The 23,776-nt window shown below is 38.1% G+C and overlaps 1 protein-coding gene across 1 annotated transcript in view; it reads right to left on the reverse strand.

The window, feature by feature from the left end:
• Positions 1 to 11,242, reverse strand: part of SLC1A1 (solute carrier family 1 member 1) — a 46,011-nt gene extending 34,769 nt beyond the window's left edge. The window contains exon 1 of the mRNA XM_026703748.2: positions 10,579 to 11,242. Coding sequence (XP_026559533.1) covers positions 10,579 to 10,678 — 100 coding nt within the window. The 5' untranslated portion in view covers positions 10,679 to 11,242. The remainder of the gene's footprint in view (positions 1 to 10,578) is intronic.
• Between the last annotated feature and the right edge of the window lie 12,534 nt (positions 11,243 to 23,776).

A 23,776-nucleotide genomic window follows, 5' to 3' on the forward strand; every position in this document is an offset into this window, starting at 1 on the left:
AATAAAAAGAGACAAAGGAAACAAAGGATTGTTCAAGAAAGACTGTGTGTGAGTGTGACCCCGCCTTTTCCCACCTCAGTCCCAAAGAGTCACACTAGAGGGACTGCAACATTTGCTGCACAGATCTAACTTCAAATGTGAAGAGCAATTTTTAATTAAGGTATATGGCCTTGCCATTATATTTTAACACCTCCCTAGGCATTCTGTCTGGGGAAATGAAATATACAAATGTTCAGTTTACTGAGCTGTAAGATTAGCTTGATTATCTGCATTGAGTGTTATTTCCTGCAATCCATTTGGATCCTAATGTGTGGTAGGGATCAAAGTTTTGCTCAGAGCCATTTGCAATTTAGTCATCAATATTAGTAGCCTGAGGCAAATGGAAGTAATGTTTGCCAAACAACAGAGGCTGAGAGTTAACGTTACCTTTAAATTCCTGCTTTATTTATCTTATAGTTTTCAGATTTCGAACTTAAGATTCCAATTGATGTGTATGTAATGTTATTTGTGTGATTAACATAAATGGACATACTTTAGATTAAGAACATTTCTTATTTTAGCTGGCTATTTTAAAGAATATAATTTAATGTTAGTGTATGTGATTGACCCATATTTTAACAGAGAAATAAAAGTTGCACTTATTTGTAGGTGTCTCCTGCTGAAAATACATGGGCACTGGGCAGGAATTATGAGGCAGTGTGTTAAGAAGGGGCCCTCATCGTTGGATTCATTATGAAAAGAACCCAAGATTATTAAAATAGCTGGAATCAGACAATATGCTAAGCTAAAATGTATGGGTTTTTTAATGTGGTTTAATCTGAAATATCTGAAATTTACAGTGTTGTATCTACAATGTAATTAAAAGATTGATTGGTATAATCTTTTGTGAAATTACGCATAATTTGGCCCAAGGGATTCTTTTTTCTTTTTAACTCAGTCATTAAGTAATAACACACTTTGTCTTTAATATGAGCTGATTGGGCTAATTAAATTTAATCACAGATACTACTTGTACTACTAATATTTTGGGTTTTAAAGGTACAGGACAGATGTGTAAGACAGATATAGTTTCAATTATGTAACACTTTTTCTGGCAATTTTCTCTACTGATTTCCATAGGAGTTTCCTAAGCATATAAATTTACCTAAAGACAGATTAATTCGGGCACAATAAATTAAAATATTCTTCTTCTTCTGATTTTTCCTACCATTATCTTTAACAGATAGCTGAAACTCAATAAATGTAACTCTGTTTTAACAGTAAACTTAACTAAATGTTTATTCAACACCATCTCTACATGGTAGAGACTGCAATAGCTGAAAATAAATTCTGTAAAATGCCAAATATATTTTAGAAATCCCATGATGGACACAAAAGCACCACAAATTTCATTTCAGCTGCTTGACTTTTATTATACCATAAGTTTGTTTTTCTTAACTGTTTCAATTGTTTAAAGAACTACAAATGTAAACTACTTTGTTAATATTTGTACTGAACTAGATGATGGTGACTTGGCTCTTTTTCAAATAGGAACATAAGAATAGGAATTTGGGGTTTATAAATAATTATCTTTTATTAAATATTTTTTATTTATTTAATTTTATTTGGTTTGTCAACTGCTTACAAGATAATAGGTATAAGTAAAAACATAATTATGAATACATGGATACATATAAAAAAAAAAAGAAACAATAGGACAGAGATGGTAGGCATGTTGGTGTGCTTATGCACGCCCCCTACAGACCTCTTAGGAAAGGGGTGAGGTCAATAGTAGAAAGTTTAAGGTTAAAGTTTTTGGGGTTTGGGGAAGAAACCACAGAGTCAGGTAGAGTATTCCAGACATTGACCACTCTGTTGCTGAAGTCGTATTTCCTGCAATCAAGTTTGGTGCAGTTAACCATGAGTTTGTATCTATTGTATGCTCTTGTATTGTTATGGTTGAAGCTGAAGCATTCATTGACAGGTAGGACATTGCAATGTATGATTTTATATACTATACTTAGATTGGACCGAAGGCGGCGTAGTTCTAGAATTTCTAGGTCTAGAATTTCAAGTCTGGTGGCATAAAGTATTCTGCAATGAGTAGGGGAGTGGAGAACTCTTCTTGTGAAATATTTCTGGACTTTATCTTCTTTATCTAATTTATAATTTATACTTCTTTATCTAATTGACTTTGTACTTCATGAAATAAATCTATACTTTTAATTCAGATTCTGAAAAAAGGTAAACCATGGTATCTAAGATATTTACTTCTTTATAAGATAAACCAAATCAAAGTTTCATCAAGCATATCTCCCTGTTTATCATAAAACTAGATCATAAAACTAATCTAATTATGCCAGCCTCCTCCTTCCAAATGGAATCTAATGAGGATATGAATACAACACTCCTCATTTTGATATTTTTCACCTTTGCCTTTCTATTTTCTAGCGACTTTCCTCTTTGCCAGAAAATTAACTGATAACAGGAAAGAATTCTCATCAATTACTTGTTAAGCTTTTGAAAGAATGAGAATTAAAGCAAGCTAAAATGAAAGAAATAGAAACATTGACAATGATATGGAAATATATTTAGAAATTGTATCAAATGATTTAGCCTTTGTTTAAGTTTAGATTTCTCATTGCATTTCTAGAAGAGGCACAAAGCATTTATTTTTCAGTAAAACCGAACAGCTGTATTTTTGAGATTAGCATAATCTACCTGAAGAGCCACAGAAATCTTGTTTAACAAGGAAGAATGGAGACACTGAAGAAAATAATTGACATCTTGGTAGACAGCTGTAAAATGACTCAGATGAGTTTCGAATTACTCACATTCAACCCCACCCCATTTTCTGTATTTCATTACAATTTCTTTATCCCAATTTAGCTATGCTTTGATTTCCAAAGTTACAGTTACCAAATCTTCCACAATAACAAGGTGGACGAAGCATGGTGAATCCACAAGCACATTATAAACATGGATCCTGTCTATGCATTGTATGTAGTTGCCTCTTACACTCATTGTACAAAAGGGCATTAGAAAAATATGCCCTGTTCACGATCCAACATTGTACAAGTGGTCTTCAACTTACACAATTACTATGGTTCATTTAGTGAACATTCAAAGTTACAATAGCATTGAAAAAAGTGACTTATGATTGTTTTTCACATGACCATTGCAGCATCCCCAAGGTCACATGATCAAAATTTAGCCGCTTGTCAACTAACACATATTTATCATAGTTGCAGTGTCTTAATGCACCTTTTGCAACCTTCTGAAAAGCAAAGTCATTGGGGAAGCCAGATTCACTTCATAACTAACTTAGTAACTGCAGTAATTCACTTAACAACTGTGCCAAAGAAAGGTTGTAAAATGATGCAAAACTCACTTAACAACTGTCTTGCTTAGCAACACAGTTTTGGGCTCAATTGTGGTCATAAGTCGAGGACTACCTATACAGGAATATCACTCTATGTGCAAAATAAACATCTTTCTACTTTTTAGTATCTTTCTTCTGAATATATCATCTTATATTTAATAGTATAATTTGTTTTTCAGGAGGTCTATGAATGTTTATATATATCTATATGTTTATCTATATGTATATGAATGTTTATATATCTAGAGAATGTATTTTCTACTCTGCAATAAAATATACCTGTTTTCTGTTTCTCTTCCTTCTGTATGATTAGACAAATGCCCCTTGAAACATTATAGTTCAATTCTGTTAGGAGCACTGTCTATACATCTTTGGAGACGTGCATTCAGCACACCATAGGCGAAAAGTTGTATATCATATAGTAGCTTGGAATCAATGGGGATTGACCAGTGTACAAAATCTGCCTGGAGCTTGATATACAACCATTCGTTTAACTGCTGTTCAAAGTTACAACAGCACTGAAAAAAAGTGACTTATGACTGGTTCTTGAAGTTACGACCATTGCAGCATTGCCATGGTCAATGGATCAAAAATTGGGTGTTTGGAACTGGCAAATATTTACAACACTTGCCACATCTTAGAGTCATGTGATCACTATTTGCACTATCCCATCCGGCTTCTGAAAAGCAAAAATCAATGAAGGTAGCTTGATTCCACATGATTCACTTTAAAACTGCAGTGAATTTGCTTAACAATCACGGCAGAAAAGGTAATAAAATTGGGTATGACTTATTGAACCACCTTGCTTAGTAATGGAAATTCTAGTCCCAATTTTGAGGACTAGCTCTTTGTGGTAGACAGGAGACAAGTTGTGTTTTTTTTTTCTCCGCCAGGTTTTCGTCACTGGAAAGAACCTGATTCTTTTCAAGACTTCACATTCCTAGTTGAAAGACAGAGGAGGGAGGTGCCTGGCTATCATCTGGCAATTTATCCTTCTGAAATCTAGCATTACCCTATCTTTTGCAATGAAGTATTGCAAAAAATCAAATGTATTCATAGATGTATCAGCAAATCCTTTTGAACTTAGCGAGACTGATAACAACACAAGGTTGCACATCAGTGCACACTTAATATGCACCCTCTGCAGCTGGAAAACAAAATGTTCAACCAACTCTCTTTCAGCTGCTATTCACTAACAGTAAGGAAATAAAGACTAAACAATATTTTAAGTTTTAATCTCAAAAAAGTGTGGTGAAGTTGAAATTTGACAGATGTGCAGATTTTGAAATAAACTGAGTTATAAAATGTTTAATATTGTAATTTGTAATATTGAAGGTACACTACAGATAGTCCTCACCTTATGACAACAATGGAGCTCAAAATTTATGTTGCTTGGAGAGACAGTTTATAAGTGAGTTTTGCTCTATTTTGCAACCTTTCTTGCTACAGTTCTTAAGTGAATTACTGCAGTTATCAAGACAGTAACACGGTTGTTAAGTGAATCTGGCTTCCCGATTGACATTGTTTATCAGAGGGTCGCAAAAGGAGATTGTATGACTCTAGGACACAAGCATCCTAAATAGTTGCCTCCATTGACTTTTCTGTTCAGAAGCCAGCTGCGATAGTGTAAGTTGAGGATTACTTGTATTTTATTATGACATGATTGGTTGTGATTGATTGCTTTAAATTATAAAGAAACAAATATTAAAGCATTTCTAGCATAGAAGGGCTCCATAATAACAGTGCTTCAAAATACTGAACTCTATATGTGTATATATGCAATGCTGTTGGTAAGTAATTTATGGTAACAAAGCTAAAGTGCATTAGGATAACAAAAGGTTAATAGATGCAATCCTTTGCCTTGCAGTGAAATGGGTGGCAAACAAATTTTAATGAATAAAATACAAAAATAAAGCAAATTACAGAAGCCCAAATACCATAAAGGCATGATCCAGAGCCTCCCTAGACAATTAGAGGTACATTTGCTCTCAAATTATTTCTTCTCATTAGTTTTAACAAGCGCTTTCCTAAATCCATACTGTTTATTTCTTTTTAAACTGAAAGATTTGTGCAGTGTAAAATGTAATTAGAACAGTTTTACAGTTCTACATTTCCATGAGATTTATAACAGAATCCTATAAATGAAGACTTAAAGGAGTTTACACTCAAATTAAGGTGTATCTGTGTAGATGTAATGTTTTGTTTTACATTCCCATTTAAAAATGTGGGGCTTAAACATAGTGGACTATGTTTATATATTACCTTAAAAATCATTTTTGCCAGACCAATGTATTTTGCTCTTGAGAAGAAAACCAGGATGTATTGCTGATTGTAATAAAAGGCATTACACATCTACTCAGGTACAATCCTCATGTATTGCAGCTCACTGAACTAATACATTTCCGTTTGAGAGAACTAACAGGAAATATAATGAAACTATGATACATGGGACCCTGATGTAATAGACTTTGCACATATTAAACCGCATATCTGTTGCAATTTGTGTCATTTCCCCAATGATGTAAATTGTCACAATTATGTAATTGGTATGATCTTTCATGATGATATGATCATCCAGTTGTTGCTGTGATATCATGCTTGCTGATTTACTAGAATTTGTTAATAACAGAAAATCATCCCTGCAATTGGTTCATTATACCAAGGCTTCACTATATAGCAACAGCACTTAGATTTGTATACCACTTCACAGTGCTTTACAGTCCTTGGTTATTTTGGTGATATTGGCTGTGGATGAAAAAAATACACATAAGGGAATAATTCTGCCAAAAAGGAAGGTGAAAAACAGATCAAGTACTGTGGATGTGTGGGTGTGCGAGCATGCATGTTTGTGTGTAAAATAGTTGCAAGCAATTAATTCAAAAAGAACAAGGAAAAAGTGCATTAAAATGAAGAGTGAAACAAAAGTTTTAGGAGTGAATAACTAAAACAAGAAACCTCCAATAGAATGAAGGAATTAAAACTAAATGTGATGAAATGATTACAGGATAATGAAATGAAAGAATGCTAGTATTCTAGGTAAGGGAATGGGAACAATACAACCGAGAACAAAACTGATGAAACAGAAGCTATAAGAATGTTTTTAAAAAATGGTAAGGCTGCAGGTATAGCCTATATATATGACAAAAATGGATATTACTTAGCAAAAGACTGTGTGACATTTAAAATACATGTAAAGTCTGAATCTGTGCCCAATAACTGATAGTTCACCATAATTGCCCCACTATAAAAAGGGAAAGGTATCAAGAAGGAAAGAAAGCAAAAATCAAGAGGGAATAATGTTTGGTGGCAGAATTCAGACTATAGTCCTTGACTTATAACAGTTCATTTAGTGACTGTTCAAAATTACAACTTATGACCCGTTGTCACACTTACGACCGTTGTAGCATCCCCATGGTCATGTGATCAAAATTTGATGCTTGGTAACTGACTCATATTTATGACTGTTGCGGTATCCCAGGATCATGTGATCCCCTTTTGCGGCCTTCTGACAAGCAAAGTCAATGGGGAAGCCAGATTCACTTAACATTAGTTTGACTAATTTAACAACTGTAATGATTCACTTAACAACTGTGGCAAGAGACATTGTAAAATGAGGCAAACTCACTTAACAAATGTTTTACTTAGCAACAGAAATGTTGGGCTCAATTGTGGTCATAAGTTGAGGACTACCTGTTTATAATTAGGGAAATTAGGGAAGTGTGGTTTGGCTTTGTGCCAGATTATGACTGTGAAGGCCAGATTTTTAGTGTTTAACATCTTAGTAAAAAAATTCATAAAGCATTTGATAAAGTGAATGAGCTTGTATTAAGGAATGTTATTCATGACTCTGAAGTCATTCATGACTCTGAAGTTGAATGTTGAAGGCTGAAAATGAGAGCAACATATGATGGAAATAAAACATGAATGAAAATAACCTTCATAATAAGGAAATACAGACCCTTGGCTGAGTAACTAATAATTTACAGGGAATATTAAACAAATAATATGTAGTGAGGAATATGGATTTGAAATTAATATTAAAGAGAAAAGTAGCTACATACAAGCCAGAGAAAATGAAATTATAAATACCTGGTGAAAAACCAGAGCAATTTTTTTAGTTTGTGTAAAACATTTAGTACAATTGGGAAAAGAGAGAAATATTAAGCTACACAAATACCGGTTTGTTGTGAGGAATAGATGTTTCATAATAGAAGTAAAAAGTGGTGTGAATAAAATTGTCCTTCTACCACTTTGCTATATAGTACTGAGAATTGAGTATCTCAGGAAAAATGTGAAAAAAAATTGAATACAATGAGAAGAGTTAGATAAGAAGTGTGTGTAGTAAAAGAAGCAGAATGAGTAATAAATGAATGGAGATTGAATTTACCCATTAGTGACCAGTATGAAAAATATACATTCAGGGGGTTGGTCCTACAGAGGGAATGAGGGCCAACATGTAAAAAAAAAAGATGACCAGAAAGTTATGATTGGATGGGGTTAATGAGATACTCTGAAAGAGAGAAGACATTTAAACTAAGAACAAAAGGCAATGCATAAAGTAGTAATATGAAACAAAGTTGGTTTGTAAGGGTCAAAAGTATGGAGCAGTATAATGGTAATATAGTGTTGGCATAAGACAGATCAGGTATGTTTCTATTTCTTTCTCCACTTCATGACATCATCATTTTGTTTTATTATTTCTTACTTTTTCTGCACTTTTCATAATATTACATATCTTGAAATGTAGTACATAATATAATGGGTACGTATGCAATTAATGCCACAATCCCAAAGCAGTATTCTGCTTTTAAATCTGAACAGGTTTAATGGACACAGACAGACAGACAAACAGACACAGACACACACACACACACACACACACACACGGAATAGAGAGAGAAATAATAACTGAACAAAAAAGTAACACTGAGAAGAAAAAGTGGAAATGGAAGCATATATTCTCTAGCATATATTTGTTTCTAACCATTAACATGTTCCAGCATTTAACTATAGATCAATATTTGATTTACACGTTTAATGGTTATACTAATGCCGAGAAATGAGTTCAGTGATAAGGGAGATAAAATAATTATTTAATAAATCTTGACAGGGAACAATAGTGAAAGGTGTTTTATATTTTGGGGGAAATTTAAACTGAAATTAATTATACGGTATATTAAAAAACAAGCATCTATAGTATTCAGCCACACTGGAAAACCAGTTTCTGCTATATATGGCCTGGATAACATAGAAAGTGATAACATCATTTTCAGGAATGGAAAGTAGATGAAAGTTGCGGTCACATACATTCTTCAACAAGGTAGGAAAAGCATACAACCATGTTTTCTTGAAAGCTTTTCAACTTCTTTACCACTACCAGCCATACATTTCCATGTAATAAACTAATACAGCACAGTGTATTAGTGTATTAGTGTATTCAATACTGTATATTGAATCTCTGCATGTGTGGGAGGGTCTAATTCCAGTGGAGTACATGTGCTGCCTCTGAGTTTCTGTATTCCTCCTGTTGTGTTGCATTAGATGGCAAACCTATGGCACGCAGAGCCCCAGCTCAGTTCCACCACACATGTGCGTGCACCTCCCGCCAGCCAGCTGGTCTTTGGGTTTCCGCTACGCATGCACGGGGGCGGGATACATGCGGGGGGGGGCACATGCTTTAGGTACTCAGTGCTGAAAAGGTTCACCATCACTGCATTAGAGGATGGCTGTGAGTAACCTCACAACTAAGATTGCAAATTCTGTGCTCTGGGTCACATGACTGCAGGGGACGAGGGAGCCTTAGAATGAAAAATAGGGTGAAAAATATTCCACCTTGCTGCTTTACTGCATAAGGATACATTGAGGAATGTTTTTCCTTCAAACCCCCAGCCTAAAGAGGCCCTGTGTCAAACTTGCTTGCTTTTGTTGACTTCATCTTCCATACTAAACTTGGCATGCTGACAGGGGAATCTTGAAGAATTGAAGTCTACAGTATACATCTGAAAGTTGTCAAGATTAAAAAATACTGCACCACACCAAATACTGTCTCATTCTGTTACACCTTGAGACAATTATCTTAGTGATGGTTAGAGGGACCATGCCGCTTTACTTTTCTTTTCAACATTGGTTTGGTAAAACTAAAGATATTCTCAAGTCAAGTTCCCAGTAACTAAAGAAGGACATTTATTTGTTTTCTTGACAATAATATGGAAGTGGTTCATTACTGCTTAACTTCTGTTTTTCCAAAAGCTTACTGCCCTCCTTTCAAATAGGAACTGGTAGATCCAACCTGGCTATCTGAGACAGCCAACTTCACCTCAATGTTGCCACTTGGGTTTTTTAAGTCCTACTTGGGTATAAGTGCCAGTCAACACAGAACAACCTGTTTCTAAATAAACAGTTAATCTCTTCCTGTTGACAACCCCTACATCTACTTAGCCAAGAAACAAATTTCCTCCAGTTTCACTTTAGATTAGACAAGGCATTTGCAATAAAACACTCACTGAAGGGATCTGAAAGCTTCAGAATTTTGTCATTATCATGACCTACAGTTGAAAGACTGGAGGAAATTGCAATAGAAAGGAATGTCCATTTGGATAAATATACTCAATTCATTAACACCAATGGGACCAGTCCTGTGAAAAGACTTATAAACTTGTAAACTGAATAACACCTGACACCAAGGTAGACATGAAGCTGTTGAACTCCATGAGACCTATTTCTAAATAGATTTAGCTTTAGAATTATCTGAGCAGAATGGAAAGATTTTGCCATTTCAAGTGAATTTTAACAACTTTTACAGAGGGCGGTACTGAACCAGCTCTTCGATACCAACCGGATATTAAATGAAGGATCCCTAGAGTTTTGTCCACAATGACAAGGGGGCTGATGAACTTTCCTTAAACGTACGTAAGTGCATAGGGCTGCGATGTCACCCGGACACCTTATTCCTCAGCCCCTCAGCCGGTCTAACCCTCCTCCCAGCCGGCTAATTTATCTTCCTCTGCTCCCAAGAGCATAGCCCTTCTTCGGGAGGAGTGCCAGAGGGAAACGGCAAGCCCCGCGTATCCTTTCAAGGAACCTTCCCAGTTTTTGCGAGATTTGCCCACTTAAGTACATTTCTTGCGGGTCTCCATTGTCTTCTCCCACAAACATGGGCAGGGGGGTCGAGAGGAGAGGAGCGCCTCCGCCGCCCGCCCTTCCCTCCGGCCACTCACCCAGGACCACGGCTAGGATGGTGCTGAGAAGCAGCCAGTTGTTCTTCAGGAACCGCTTGCAATCGCATCCTTCCTTCTTGCCCGGCGTCTCCTTCCCCATGGCGTCTCCGTTTAGCCGCCGCCGAAGAGAGGTTGGCGGCGAAGGAGGCTGGCGGGATACGGCCGGGCCGGAGCGATCTGGGGGCGCGTCGTTGTCGTCGGAAGGCAGGTGGAGGAGCGGAGGGGCCGAGGCGTCAACGGCAGCAGGAAGGCTCCGGCTCGAGCTCTCTGGGCGGCCGTCGCGTTCCAGCGCGGATCTGCCTGGGGTGCGTGTCTAGGGGACGCGCGCCGTGGAGGGACGCCGAGGCTTCCGCCGTGCTCGCGGCGGCCGGGCGCGTTCGCAGCTCTGCGGGTCTCCTCCGCTTCTGCTGCTGCTTGTCTGGGGCTGCTCGACGCAGAGGCGGAGAAGCGGCTCTGGTGCGCGCTCTCTCTCTCTCTCTCTCTCTGTCTGTCTCTCGCCTCCGCCGCGCTCTGCCGCCTTCGGACTGAGGCGCCCGCCCTGCCCTTGCCCGGCTGCTCTGCGCTCCATTTGCGCCATCCTGTTTGCAGAGAGTGGGAGGGGGGCGTCGCCCCAGCCGCTTGCGCTTCCGCGTGCTTTTGCGACGGCTGGAAGCGCAAAGAAGAGGAAGCGGTTCGAGGCGTGGGGGCAGAAGGGCTTTTCCCAGCCCAACCTCATCCTGAGGTAAACTTGGCGAGGAAGAAAAGCAGCCTAGGAGGAAAATGGCCGTTTTCCTTCCCCCCCACTCTCCATTCCCATCATTAAGAGAGAGTCATCCCTCTCTTCTTTCCCAGTTGGGAAAGGCTGGGGCCTCCCAGCGAATGGCAGAGCCTACTGCTTGGATGAGAGACCCCCACAGGAAACCTTAAGGCAGTGAGGGGTCCTCGTTGTTCTCCTGAGCTTGCTTGGTTTCTTGCAGAGGCTTCATTGTCCAAGTACAGGTAGTCCTCGACTTACAACAGTTCATTTAGTGACCGTTCAAAGTTGCAATGGCACTGAAAAAAAGGCACTTATGACTCTTTTTCCACGTTCACAACCTTGCAGCATGTCCAGGGTCATGGGATCAAAATTCAGGCACTTGGCAAATTCATATTTATGATGGTTGTAGTGACCCAGGGTCATGTGATCAGCTTTTGCACCTTCTGACAAGCAAAGCCGGTGGGGACTCCAGATTCACTTAAACAACCGTGCTATTAACTTAGCGAATGCAATGATTCACTTAACAATTGTGGCAAGTAAAGTCATAAAGTGGGGCAAACTCACAAGTGTTTCACTTGTCAACATAAATTTTGGGCTCAGTTATGGTCATAACTCGAGGACCACCTGTAGATAATATCACCGTGCCACAATACAATGAAATGTCAACAAGCAAACAACAAAGCTCCCAAGGACCTTACAATTCAACCCTGAGCTACAGCTATTACCGTGTTTCTTAAAAAAAAAGGCCGGGCCTTTTTTTTTACCCAAAATGGCAAGGCCGTTTCTTCAGGGGTGACTTAATTCCCCCCTTGCATCCTCGGGTGGGCAGGCAGCGACAGCTTGGATGTTGATCTCGGCATTGGTGGGGCACTTCATATCGGGAGATCTTCCGCCACCGTTGCTTTCCCTTTTCCCTTGCTGCTGCGGCGTTTAGAGCAATGCTGTGGCATTTGGCGCAGCCACGTGTGGCCAGCCTGGGCTCCTCCCTGCAACCGGAGCCTAGCGGAGACATTTGGCTTCCGGCGCTCCTGTCGCCGCCTTCCCTTTGCCTTCGAAGGTAAAGCCAATTATTTTAAAAACGACGCCCTACTAGAACAAAGCCTCCCCTGCCCGAGAGGGCAGCCCAACCCCACGTGGGGAGACGAATCTCCTGGGGCTGCAGCACAGGATCGACCCACCTTGGGAGAAGCACCCAGCCGCCAACCCTGCCTGGCACTGGGCAGAGTGCGAAGAGCTTCACCTGGGGCGCCCAGCACAGCTGACAGGCAGGCCCTCCTTCCCGGCAGCAGAGCTCTCATCAAGGCAGCGAGTGCCTCCTCGCTGGACCCTCTGCTCATCCCGCCAGGGCCGTGCCACAGCTGTGCTGACTGGGCAGAGCCAGGAAAGCGAGCTGCAGGTGTGCGCCCGCCTGCCAAGCAAAAGAGCCGGGCGACCTGAGCTTGGCTTCCTTCCCAAGTCCCTCCAGTGCGAACCCTAAGGAGCCACCAGGAGAGGCTGCCCGAGGCAGTGATAGCGCCCACCCGTCTGCTGACAGGGAGGCGAGGTGATGGCAGCGCTGCTTCCCTGGCCGGCGGAGAGAGCCTGAAGCCACCCATCCTTTCCACCCCTCGCCCAGCCTGTCCCCATCCCAGCGCATCTCCAAATGTGCCAGCAGCTCCAAACGCTGCAGCGGAACGGGCATCAGGCAGAGGCGCTTACTCGGTGGGTCTCAGCTCGGAGGAGGACACGGCACAGGCCGTCGCCTTGCCTCCCTGTCCATGGATGGGTGGGCGCTATCACTATCTCGGGCGGCCTCTCCCGGTGGCCCCTTCGGGTTCGGGCTGGAGGGACTTGGGAAGGAAGCCAAGCTTGGGTCGGCCCGGCTCTTTCTCTTGGCAGGCAGGCGCACACCCGCAGCTTGCTTTCCTGGCTCTGCCCAGCCCACACAGCTCTGGCGCGGCCCTGACGGGATGAGCAGAGAGTCCAGCAGGGAGGCACTCACTGCCTTGGCGAGAGCTTCGCCGCCGGGCAGGTGGGCTTGCCTGTCAGCTGCACTGGGCGCCCCAGGCGAACCTCTTCACACTCTGCCTGGCGCCAAGCAGGAATGGCAGCTGGGTGCTTCTCCTGGGGTGGGCCGATCCTGTGCTGTGGCCCCAGGAGATTCGCCTCCCCACGTGTGGTTAGACTGCCCTCTCGGGCAGGGGAGGCTTTGTTGTACCGGTAGTAGGGTGTCGTTTTTAAAAGAATTGGCTTTGCCTTTGAAGGCGAAGGGAAGGTGGTGACAGGAACGCCTGAAGCCAAGTATCTCCGCTGGGCTCTGGTTGCAGGGAGGAGCCCTGGCTGGCTGCGCCAAACGCTGCAGTGTTGCTCTAAACGCCGCAGCAGCAAGGGAGAAGGGAAAGCAACGGTGGAGGAAAGTCTCCTGATACAAAGTGCCCCACCAACACCAAAGTCAACGCAGGCAGCACCAAATCCGGGTATAAAACAAAAGTACTTCCTAACGGCAAGCCCCCCCACCATTCCCCCCCATTTCGCATGTTTAATATAGGCCTTAATTTGGGGGGAGGGGCTTAATTTGATTTTATGCCGATAAAACATGCTGGGTCTAATACTGATGAAAATGAATCCCCCCCGCTTCCTGTTTCACACTATTAGAGTTTATTAAAACAAAAAGATAATGGAGAGAAATCTTCTCTGTATCAAGTTATTCTTCAGACTCTGATGCTTTTGGCAGATGAAACAAGAATAAGGGGAAATAATGTTGTCATTCACCCCATCTTAACTTACACGTTTACCTTCTTTACCATAGGCCATTCCATATGCATTCTTTTTCTTTTTGGGGTCCTTGAGGATAGAAAAAAGTGAAATATTTGTTTAGCTTATTCTTCCTTTGACCCAGGCTTACTACGGTAGCATGTAAAAATCTACAAAAATCTACAAAAATCTACAAAAATCTACGGTAGCATGTAAAAATCTACAAGTATTTCCATTTTTCCATCTTTTTAAACATGCTGAATATTTGCAAGGATAAACAAAATAAATAAGTAAAGTTTTAGTATTCCAATAGTCGGAGAGCTGGTTAGGCGCAGTAGTTAAGCCATCAGGCTAGAAATTGGGAGACCGTGATGCATAAAACCCCAGAGATCGCTTTAAGCATAAAACCAGATTGGTGACTTTGGGTCAGTCATTCTCTTCCAGCCTTAGGAAACAGGCAAACCATTTCTGAAATCTTGCCAAAAATACTGCAGAGACTTGTCTAAGCAATCTCCAAGAGTCAACATTGATTCAAGGGCACAAAAATAAAGAAATAATTTATTACTCTAACCCCTTAAAGGTTGCTCATTTTGAGAACTGTTACATTGAAATGAATAGTGCAAATTATATTTACCAGGAACAATTAAATTGAACTGTGAACTACTAACCTGATCGTTGAACTTAAGTGTGATGATAATTATCTTTTAATCTATTAATCTGCTTTGATGAGAAACTAAAATAGTGTCATGAAAGATAAGTGAGATAAATTGAAGGAACATATATTTTATCTCAAAACAAGAAAAGGGCGAAACGCAGATAATATAAGTAACATGAAGAATAAAGATGTTTTTATTTCATAGAATTTAATGTGAATTCCATCAGGGTACATATTATTTTTTTCTGGTACATGCCAACAATTTTTGAATGGGGAATAAAATTCCAAACTGATATTAGAAATATAGTTCTTGAAAAATTTGGATGAGTAAGCAGTTCTTTTTCAAAACTGGTTTTAATATGGGGGTTGACAGATATTGGCACCTATCCTGGTAAAGATTCAACTTAGCAGTTTCTGTATGGGCAACCAAACACAAATCTGTAATAAATATGTCCCAATCAAATGAAAAAGAATTAAATATATCACAAACTAATACATCAGTCCTAAAATTGCTGAAGTTGTTTAAAAAAATTAATACAATAATGAAAAAGAATACTCTGGAAACATTTGTAATTATCTAAATCGTATCTTCAGTGAATATACCTGGCCAGCAAACCAACGGCAATATTTTATTTGATTTTTTTTAAAGTATTTTATAAATCTTTAGATAGTATTGATTTCCTCTTAACATTTCTCTCTAACAAAGATCTTAAAGAATTAGTTCCAAAAATAGTACACATGGAAAACACTGCGCTAGAAGTAGCCAAATCTGCCAAATCATTACGAATTATTAGGAAAATTCATATCCTGCTAAAATGATTATTTAAAAACACGTTGAGCTGAATTTTGGAGATCACAAACTAAAATAAAATGTAAGCTATATAGGCTTGGTTATTCTGCAAACTCAGCTACTTTGATTAGTTTATCGTTGTTGAAATACTCGGGTAAATAAACCATGGTTCAATTAATCCAGAGTAAGTATCATGTAAATAAAGACAAAGTTCTTCAACTGATAATCCCTGTCAATGATCTCTAGCTTGGTCTTTGAATTAAAGTTATTTCAACTTTTGATACTACCAAGTTAGGTGTATTGGTGTATATTGTCTGTGAGATACTTACCTTGCTTTTTCACAGCAAAAGCACAACAATTCTATGCCCAGTTTTGTTGGCTGTATTCTAGGATACAGTCTATCTGTCAACAGGAGCCTTTTCATGGACTTTTTATGGCATGGCTTCCTAAAAATATGTGGGACAAGGAAAAGAAACAGTACTAGGACAAAACTGTTTAGATTTATTTCATTTTTCAATTTCATTTTTTAAATAGTTAAAATAGCCTAGGTTTCTTGGTCTTGCTATCTTTCAGAAGTAGCAGAGGGCAGTCTGCAGCAATCTCAGAAGATAAAGAAAGTTGATTTTTGACTTAACTTCCCACTTGTCTGCCTAGTTATTTATTCAGGTCTTCTTCTGAAGTAGCTTAAGCTTTGGATCCTTGGCTGGATGTTCAATGTCAACATCCTGTCTTTGCAGTCAGGGATTTTTACTCCAATAGAAGAGATATTTGTAGCTCAGGATTAAATTGCCAGGTCCTTGATTCTGTCTGTGATTGGTTATTTTCTTGAAGACATTTCTAGAAGCACCTTGTAGCACTGGTGATGTTACCTCGTTGGGTAATGAAATGTCTTCAAGAAAACAACCAAGCTCAGAAAGCACCAAAGACCCCATGAATTTTATTCCATTTGCTCATTAAGCTAAGTTGTTAGAAAAATCTGGCTGCTGATACCTTTGGGAAGCCCTGAGACCTGAAGGCTAAACTCACTTTATTCTTTCCATTCTGACGGGGTGATTGTGGTGGACATTTGCTTGCATCAAAGTATGAGTATGCGCAGAAAGATGAACCCTTCTTCTCTAGATTAATGGATATTTATGGGTGTTTGGGCCTATCCCTAAGGTATATGTGAATTGTGTGGGAAGAAACTATTTGGGAGCAACTATTGACTGGTTACTGGCAGTTTAATAATCGACATTACTGTTCTCTCCTTACTGCAGAGCCAAGTTGAGGAACTGCAGGTAATGAGATGGGTGGGACCACAGAAGAAATCTTGGACGAATGAGATCAAGCATGTTTTAAAATCCTTTCGGAGCTCTATTCAGAATTGGTGGAGACTATGATGATTGCTTCTTTCCTTCCATTGTGTCTCAATACAGTACAGGGCTCATTGTCTGCTTTTTTGGTGTGTGTTCTCAGAACAATTGCTGACTCACTGTGAATGGTTTGCAGCATCCTTTGATGATAAAGTTGCTCAGATCTGAGTTAGCTTGGACTTTAACATCAGGGGAAAAGTTGGATGATGCTACTATGGTAACAACCTGTACTTTTTTTTGCTAAGAATTTAAATGATGAAGTCAGATTTGCAGAGCTAAGAGCTACCATTGATGCTTGCTATTTCTGATTAAAATAACCAGGAGACATTTCGCTCCCATGCTTAAAGAAGGTAATTAATATTTGCTGGAAGGAAGTTGTATTTCTTCCTATCTATGAACGCAGTGAAGACAGTATTAGCCTCTTCCAAATGTACCATTTCTAGTTATTTCTAGTTATAATACTGGTGGTCCTCAATTTACAACTTCAACTGAGCCCAAAATATCTGTTGTTATGTGAGACAATTGTTAAGTGAATTTCCTCCCCCATTTTACGACCTTTCCTGTCACAGTTTTAAGTGAATCACTGCAGTTGTTAAGTTAATAACACAGTGGTTAAGTGAATCTGACTTCCCAATTGACTTTACCTGTCAGAAGGTTGCAAAAGGAACTGCACCTATCAAAAATATGAGTCAGTTGCCAAGCGTCTGCATTTTGATCACATCACCATGGAGATGCCACAACAGTCGTAAGTGTGAAAAATGGTCAGAAGTCACTTTTTTTTAGTGCAGTTGTGACTCTGAACAGTTACTAAATGAACTGTTATAAGTCAAGGGTCATTTGTAATGGTAGGATTTAAATGATGTCAATAAGTAAATGGTTCTTGTCATAATGTCATATGGCAGAGATAGTCAGTTTCTGTATTTTGGGTAGTACAACTCCCACCTGGGACTGATGGAGGGGAGTTCTTCCTGCTACTAGCATTCATCTTATAACTATTGATTATTGTGATTGAATTAATTATTCCAGTTTGGAATAAATTGTTAAATAGGCATCTGTTCAGATTAATTTACAATCGTTCTTCATATTGTTGGGTCTTTAATATGATGCAGAAAGTGTGAGACTAGATAAGTTTAATTAACCCATTTTTGTTTTCTATTTGCCATTTAGCTCATGCCTTGATTCAAAACCATTGCGAACTCAAATGTGCAAAACATTACCTAGTTAGGTTCTTCTGAGGACATGTAATCCTAGAAGACTTATTTTATAACATGGCAAACAACTGAACAGGGACAAAGGATGTATGGATTCTGCCTGTATTCTATGAAGCAGAAAGGATGCTTCATTTCTAATGGCAAAGGCGATGCCTGCTTATAGCTTTGCTATATAAGTTTGGATCCTTATTTCTAATTGTCCGCATATGGCAAGGAAATAAAATAAACAATTGCAATTTAGGAGTTTCTGAAAAGAGCGTATTCAAGCTATTCTCAGAAGAATTTACAGACATTCTATTTTATTAACTTTTGAGTTATGAACTTTAGCCAGTATAATTGTCTGCAACTCCAACACAGAAGGTTCTGGAAGTTGGAGAAGGTGAGAAAGCGTTTACGGTGCACTGCATAGGCAAATTTGTGTGAGCCTCCTACTGAGAAGGATAACTATGAGTGGCTAGTTATACGCCAAGGGAGGGTGCTACGGAGTTTAGGGTCAGATATGTTTGTAATATTGGTATCCTTGAGGGAGGCTTGAACATGGCTAGAGAATTTAGATAAAGAGTATGGCCGTATGTAACAGATATTTTGTTTTTGATTGAACTTTCCAACTAAAAACGTGGCTGTCAGGACGTTAGCATGAAGAACTAACTAAAATATTCCTGATTGAAAATGTTTCTTGAATGATGCAGATGAGCATTAAATTATTTGATAAAAAACTAGTATCTGATTATCCTACATAAATTTGATCTAGTTTTGTTCCTGGTACTAAAATAGCAGAAAGTGCAGTTCAGGAAATTATCATTACCTGTGCAAAGTCAGAGAATGTCAGGAGCATTATAAGTTGCAGAATGATTTGAATGCAAATCCATGTAATCTTTATGAAGAAACAACGTAATAAAAAGTTGTGCAACTGATAAATATTTATAAGTATCTGTTTCCATTTGGAGTACAGATTGCAGCATAGGGTTATAAATAGAACTGTAGAAAGAGTGACAAAATCTGGGGGGAGGAGTTAAAACAGCCTTGAATCCTTATGTAGCCACAAGTGGATTATGTCTAACTCCCCTTGACTTCAGGTTGACCCTTATCTAACTCTAAGCAAGTGCTAACTGTCAGTTGAGAAGATTCCGGTGCATAGACACTTTAGCAATAAATCAGTTTAATTGGATCTTCAGGTGATCTGGGTTTTGCTCTTGACAAGAAGCCATGGCAATCTTGCTTTCATATTAACTACAGTTTGTGTCACATGCAAAGGAACTCCATAATTGATCAAGTAAAGTGTAAAAATGCCAGAGAATTCATGGAAGCCTGGCACTCAGAGAAATAGGCCATCAAGAGGGACAAAGAGATAATAACACCTACATGCCACTCAAAAGAGACAATCAAAAAGCCAAAAAGGTAACAAAAAACCAAAACATTTCCCTATCAGTAATCAACATCCATATGACCAGAGATTAAAACCAAGACTAATACTAGATCAACAATCAAGAAATAAACAACATTCTAATCAAAGAACTACCAATGCAAACACACAAGCTAACAGTAGACGACAGCCTAATCAAGTCAATTCCCACCAATACTGACATGGCAAACTACTAGTATATAAAAATAAGCAAACTCCACTTCCTTCTAGTATTGATGATGTTACCTAGTTTGTAATGAAATGTCTGCAAGGAACTGACCAAGCTCAGAGAGCATTAAGGATCCCTCATTTCAATCCTGAGCACAAATATACTCCTTTACTGATAAATTGACTTCTATTAAGATGACAGAATGTTTTCCTCTCTCCACCCCCTTGAAACCTCTTATATGTTCTCAGATTTGCTTTGGAGATTGCAGAGGTCAACAGTACATTTTCAGGACACAGAAAGTGGAATCACATACCTCTCAGGTCTTCTGATGGATGGAAGCAGTCTAAACAGCAAAATACTATAAAGTACTGTATTTCATACTATCTCTTAAATCAGTGAAATGTAGGATAGTCATCAAGATAACCTTTCTGAGGGATCCACAGGATCAAACTTATTTGCCAGCCTATGTTGAAATATAATAAAATATTAAAATCCGATCACACAATTGTGAAAAATAGTAGTAGCATCAGAATGATGTCAGAAAGACTAAACTTTTTCTTTTTTTCTCTATTTGCCAAGTGGGGAATATAATCAAAATCCCCAGACAATCAATGAAGAGTCAAAGGAAATATTTTTATTCAATCCAAAGTTTCAGCTTTCGATGGGCAGCTTTGTAAAACTGCCCTTTGTCTTACTTTTGATAGGGACTTTTGGTTTAAAAATTTACCCAATCATTATCAATGGAGTGTTAATTTATTACAATAGTTTCTACTCTATCAGCACACACATCTTCCTCTTATATAATCCTTCCTTCCTTCTATCTTCTTTATCTTGTTACCTTATTTTAAGATTACAGCAAACATCCTTATTATAGTTAAACAGATGTCTCTTTATCTAAAGCTTAAACAATGGCAGTTTATCTTTCCTATAGTTGTCTTTTTCTATACGTAATATATAAGCCTTCGTTTACATAGATTTACATGTAATCTCCTACCAGTCCATCTTTCGTGAACATCACAAAACAACTGACCACGCATAAAGGCATACTTTCTTCCAACCACGTACCAATCTTACAATTTCACTTATTTTTTGAAAGATTGCTTTTGCATATTCAACCGTGCTCCTTATTTCTAGCTATGATCCCATATATCATTCAGCAAAAAGCCACTGGAATTCATACTGTTGAGATGTTGCACTTGTTTTTATGATACCATGATTTTATTTTTATAGCTCACCATCAGTTCTGTTTTCTCCTGATTTATATTTAGCCCATAACATTTTCTTAAATAATTTGTGAATTTTTTTTGCTATTTTTCCAGTTTTCCCTAGTAGTTGTTTAATTATGTATGTTTCAGATCCATTTTGTTATATGTCGACTTTTGCTGGTTTCTGAACTTCCTCAAAATGATTTGTGTGTGCCTGGCTAAATAATTCTAAACTTGATTACCTTTTCTTGTGATAATATTATATGACATTTGGCATACCAACTATTGTCCCTAGTCCTGGGCTGGATTTTAGATTTTGTGACTGCTGAGTAGTTTATGTTGCAGCAAAGAAACCTGTCAATGTTTTGCAGATAGCTCAGGCTTGCTGTTAGTTTTGGTGTTAATTCAGCTTTGTAGCAAGATAACCACTAAAGTTTCTTCTTTTATCTTAAAAAAAAAATCTGAGGCCAAATTCACATAGTGATACTTAATGTTTGTTTAGCATTTTCTGCAGTGATTATCAGTATATAAAACTTGAAATGTCTTATATAAATTTCCTTTTAAAGATACACTTCTGCTTTCCAATTACACATCTATTGTATAGTTATAAGTATCAAGCAGCCAGGCCTGCTTAGTATCCTTTGTACAAATGTCAGTATGAGGTTGGCTTGATTTAAGAGGTAATGCTAGAGTTTAAAGACTGAGGAAACAAAATATTAAATAACAGAGCAAACATAACTACAAAATAAGTGTCCTGGGAGATATGAGTTAAAAACACAAAGGTGCACTGATCATAAGTTTGGAGCAGGGCCATGTTTTCTGTTTATTTAATAAATTAAAAGTTGCCTTTGCCTAGAGACTTTTGGGTGAATGTGTACAAGACTATTTGAAATCCCTCACTTGGAAGGATCATCAGCCAAAGTAGTTTAGGAATGAATGTCCTGGTAGTGCTAGACTTACATTCACATGATATTTGTCCATGTGATAAGTAACCAAGGAAGATTCATCTGAGAAAAATGTTAAAATACAACCTGATAGTATAGTTTTTAAATTCCTCCTCTTCAAACATCTTGTGCGATGTAATTCAGAACACTGACAGTAATTACTTTTAAAATGAAATTAACCTGACAGCTGGACAAGTAAGTTTAAAAAGCAACATTTGACAGCCTTACTCTTAAAGAAGTTACGGATGTTAAAATATTAGACCTGCCTTTTTTTGCAAGTGGAAAATGTTAACAATTACTTAAGATTGGTTGGCTTTTTCTGCAAAATAATAAGATAGATGAAAGATTGCAAAATGAAAGATATAGTAATAACTCTTAACACAGAGAAGGGTGGGTAAGTGGAATCTGGAAAACAAATATAAATCTGATTCAAATTTAGTCACTGATTTCAATGGTTAATTTAAATTCTGTTTATTTTAAAAGATCTAGTCTATGAATGGCTAGGTCCAATTCAATACTTCCATAAAATTTTCAATCACTAGTATATATCACATAGCATGGAAAATTACGTAGTTATAACCTTTTTATACCCCTAAAGATGGTTCAAGCCAAAAGAAACTATTGGATGCTTCTGAAATAACAGTAAATGTTTTATAAATTTTATGTATAAATGAGTAATGATCTTTTAGATACTAAAGCCATTATTTCAGGCATTAGTGCTTAACTAATAAACCTGACATATGTTACAGGTGGCAAATATTTTCAGGTGTATTTAAAATATATAACAGTTATTTTCTCTCTGTAGATACTTATGTGCTCAAGCACTTTAAAAACAAAGATAATAGTGTTTACACAGAATACATTTAATCATAAATACTAATGCGAAATGTATTATACAACATATTGATGTAAACATAGGAGGCAGCTCACTTTTAAGCATTGTATTTGGGGTTAGTGATATAAATTTTCACAAACTCTTATATTCTAGAGCTGTGTCAGTAGAATATATGCTAACTAAGAGTTTAATGGCTATTCTTTGTTGGTGTCCCAATTATGAAATATTCTCCTTGCTAGACATCTGTCTTTGTGATATCGGTGCTTTTGGCTATGTTGTATTTGTTTTGATTTCTATTGCTTTTTTGTATTGTATTTTTAAAATATTTTTGCCTTACGGTGTACATTTTCTTTCTTCTTTACTAGATTTATAGAAATTATTCAGTCATAAAACCACATTTACCAGTAGCCCTCAACTTATGACTGATTGCTCAGCAACTGTTCAAAGTTTTAACTCTCCAGAGCTTCGTATGACCTGGTTTTGAAGTTTCCTAATACCTGGAGGAAGATGAAATTTAGCACTAGTTCATAATATGTTACTGCTATTATGATAAATGATCCTGAAAAATGACTTTTAAAAAATCTGGATTTTAGAAGGGTGGCTTACAAATGTATGAATAAAAAATAAATGCATGTCTTGAAAAGTACTCAAGCAAAAACATTAAAATTGTCAACATAATTCAAGGTAATTTTAGGATATAACAATAAATCATTTATGTAGAAAACCAGTTTGGTGTAGTGGTTAAGATATCAGGGTTTAACTGGACGGCTGTGAGTCCTGGTTTAGGCACAAAACCAGCCACTTAACCCTGAGCTAATCATTGTTTCTCAGTCTTGGAAAGGAGGTACAATGCCAAATCATTTCTTGCTTGCAAAGAAGCCTTCAGGAACTTGTGCAGGCAGTCTCAGAGAATCAAACAAAATTGACCGGAAGAAAAAAAAGAGCATTATTTATAAATTACTTAATCATAAAACACATAATCCACTTGTTGCTTTTTATTGCTGTTATAATACCAAATAAATTACTAAATTGCAGGGAAAATGTAAGATGTAAGTAATATCTAACAGCTCTTAAGTGAAAAAATATCAGTTCAGCTAAGCCAGGAAGGCATCTTGCATTGTCTTGCCAATACTGTAGAATCTGCCCTGAGGGGGAATGAAGAGTAC

This window comes from Pseudonaja textilis, chromosome 2, assembly GCF_049901715.1.
Source record: "Pseudonaja textilis isolate UNSWEBS1 chromosome 2, rPseTex1.2, whole genome shotgun sequence".
In the NCBI taxonomy this organism is placed as follows: Eukaryota; Metazoa; Chordata; class Lepidosauria; order Squamata; family Elapidae; genus Pseudonaja; species Pseudonaja textilis.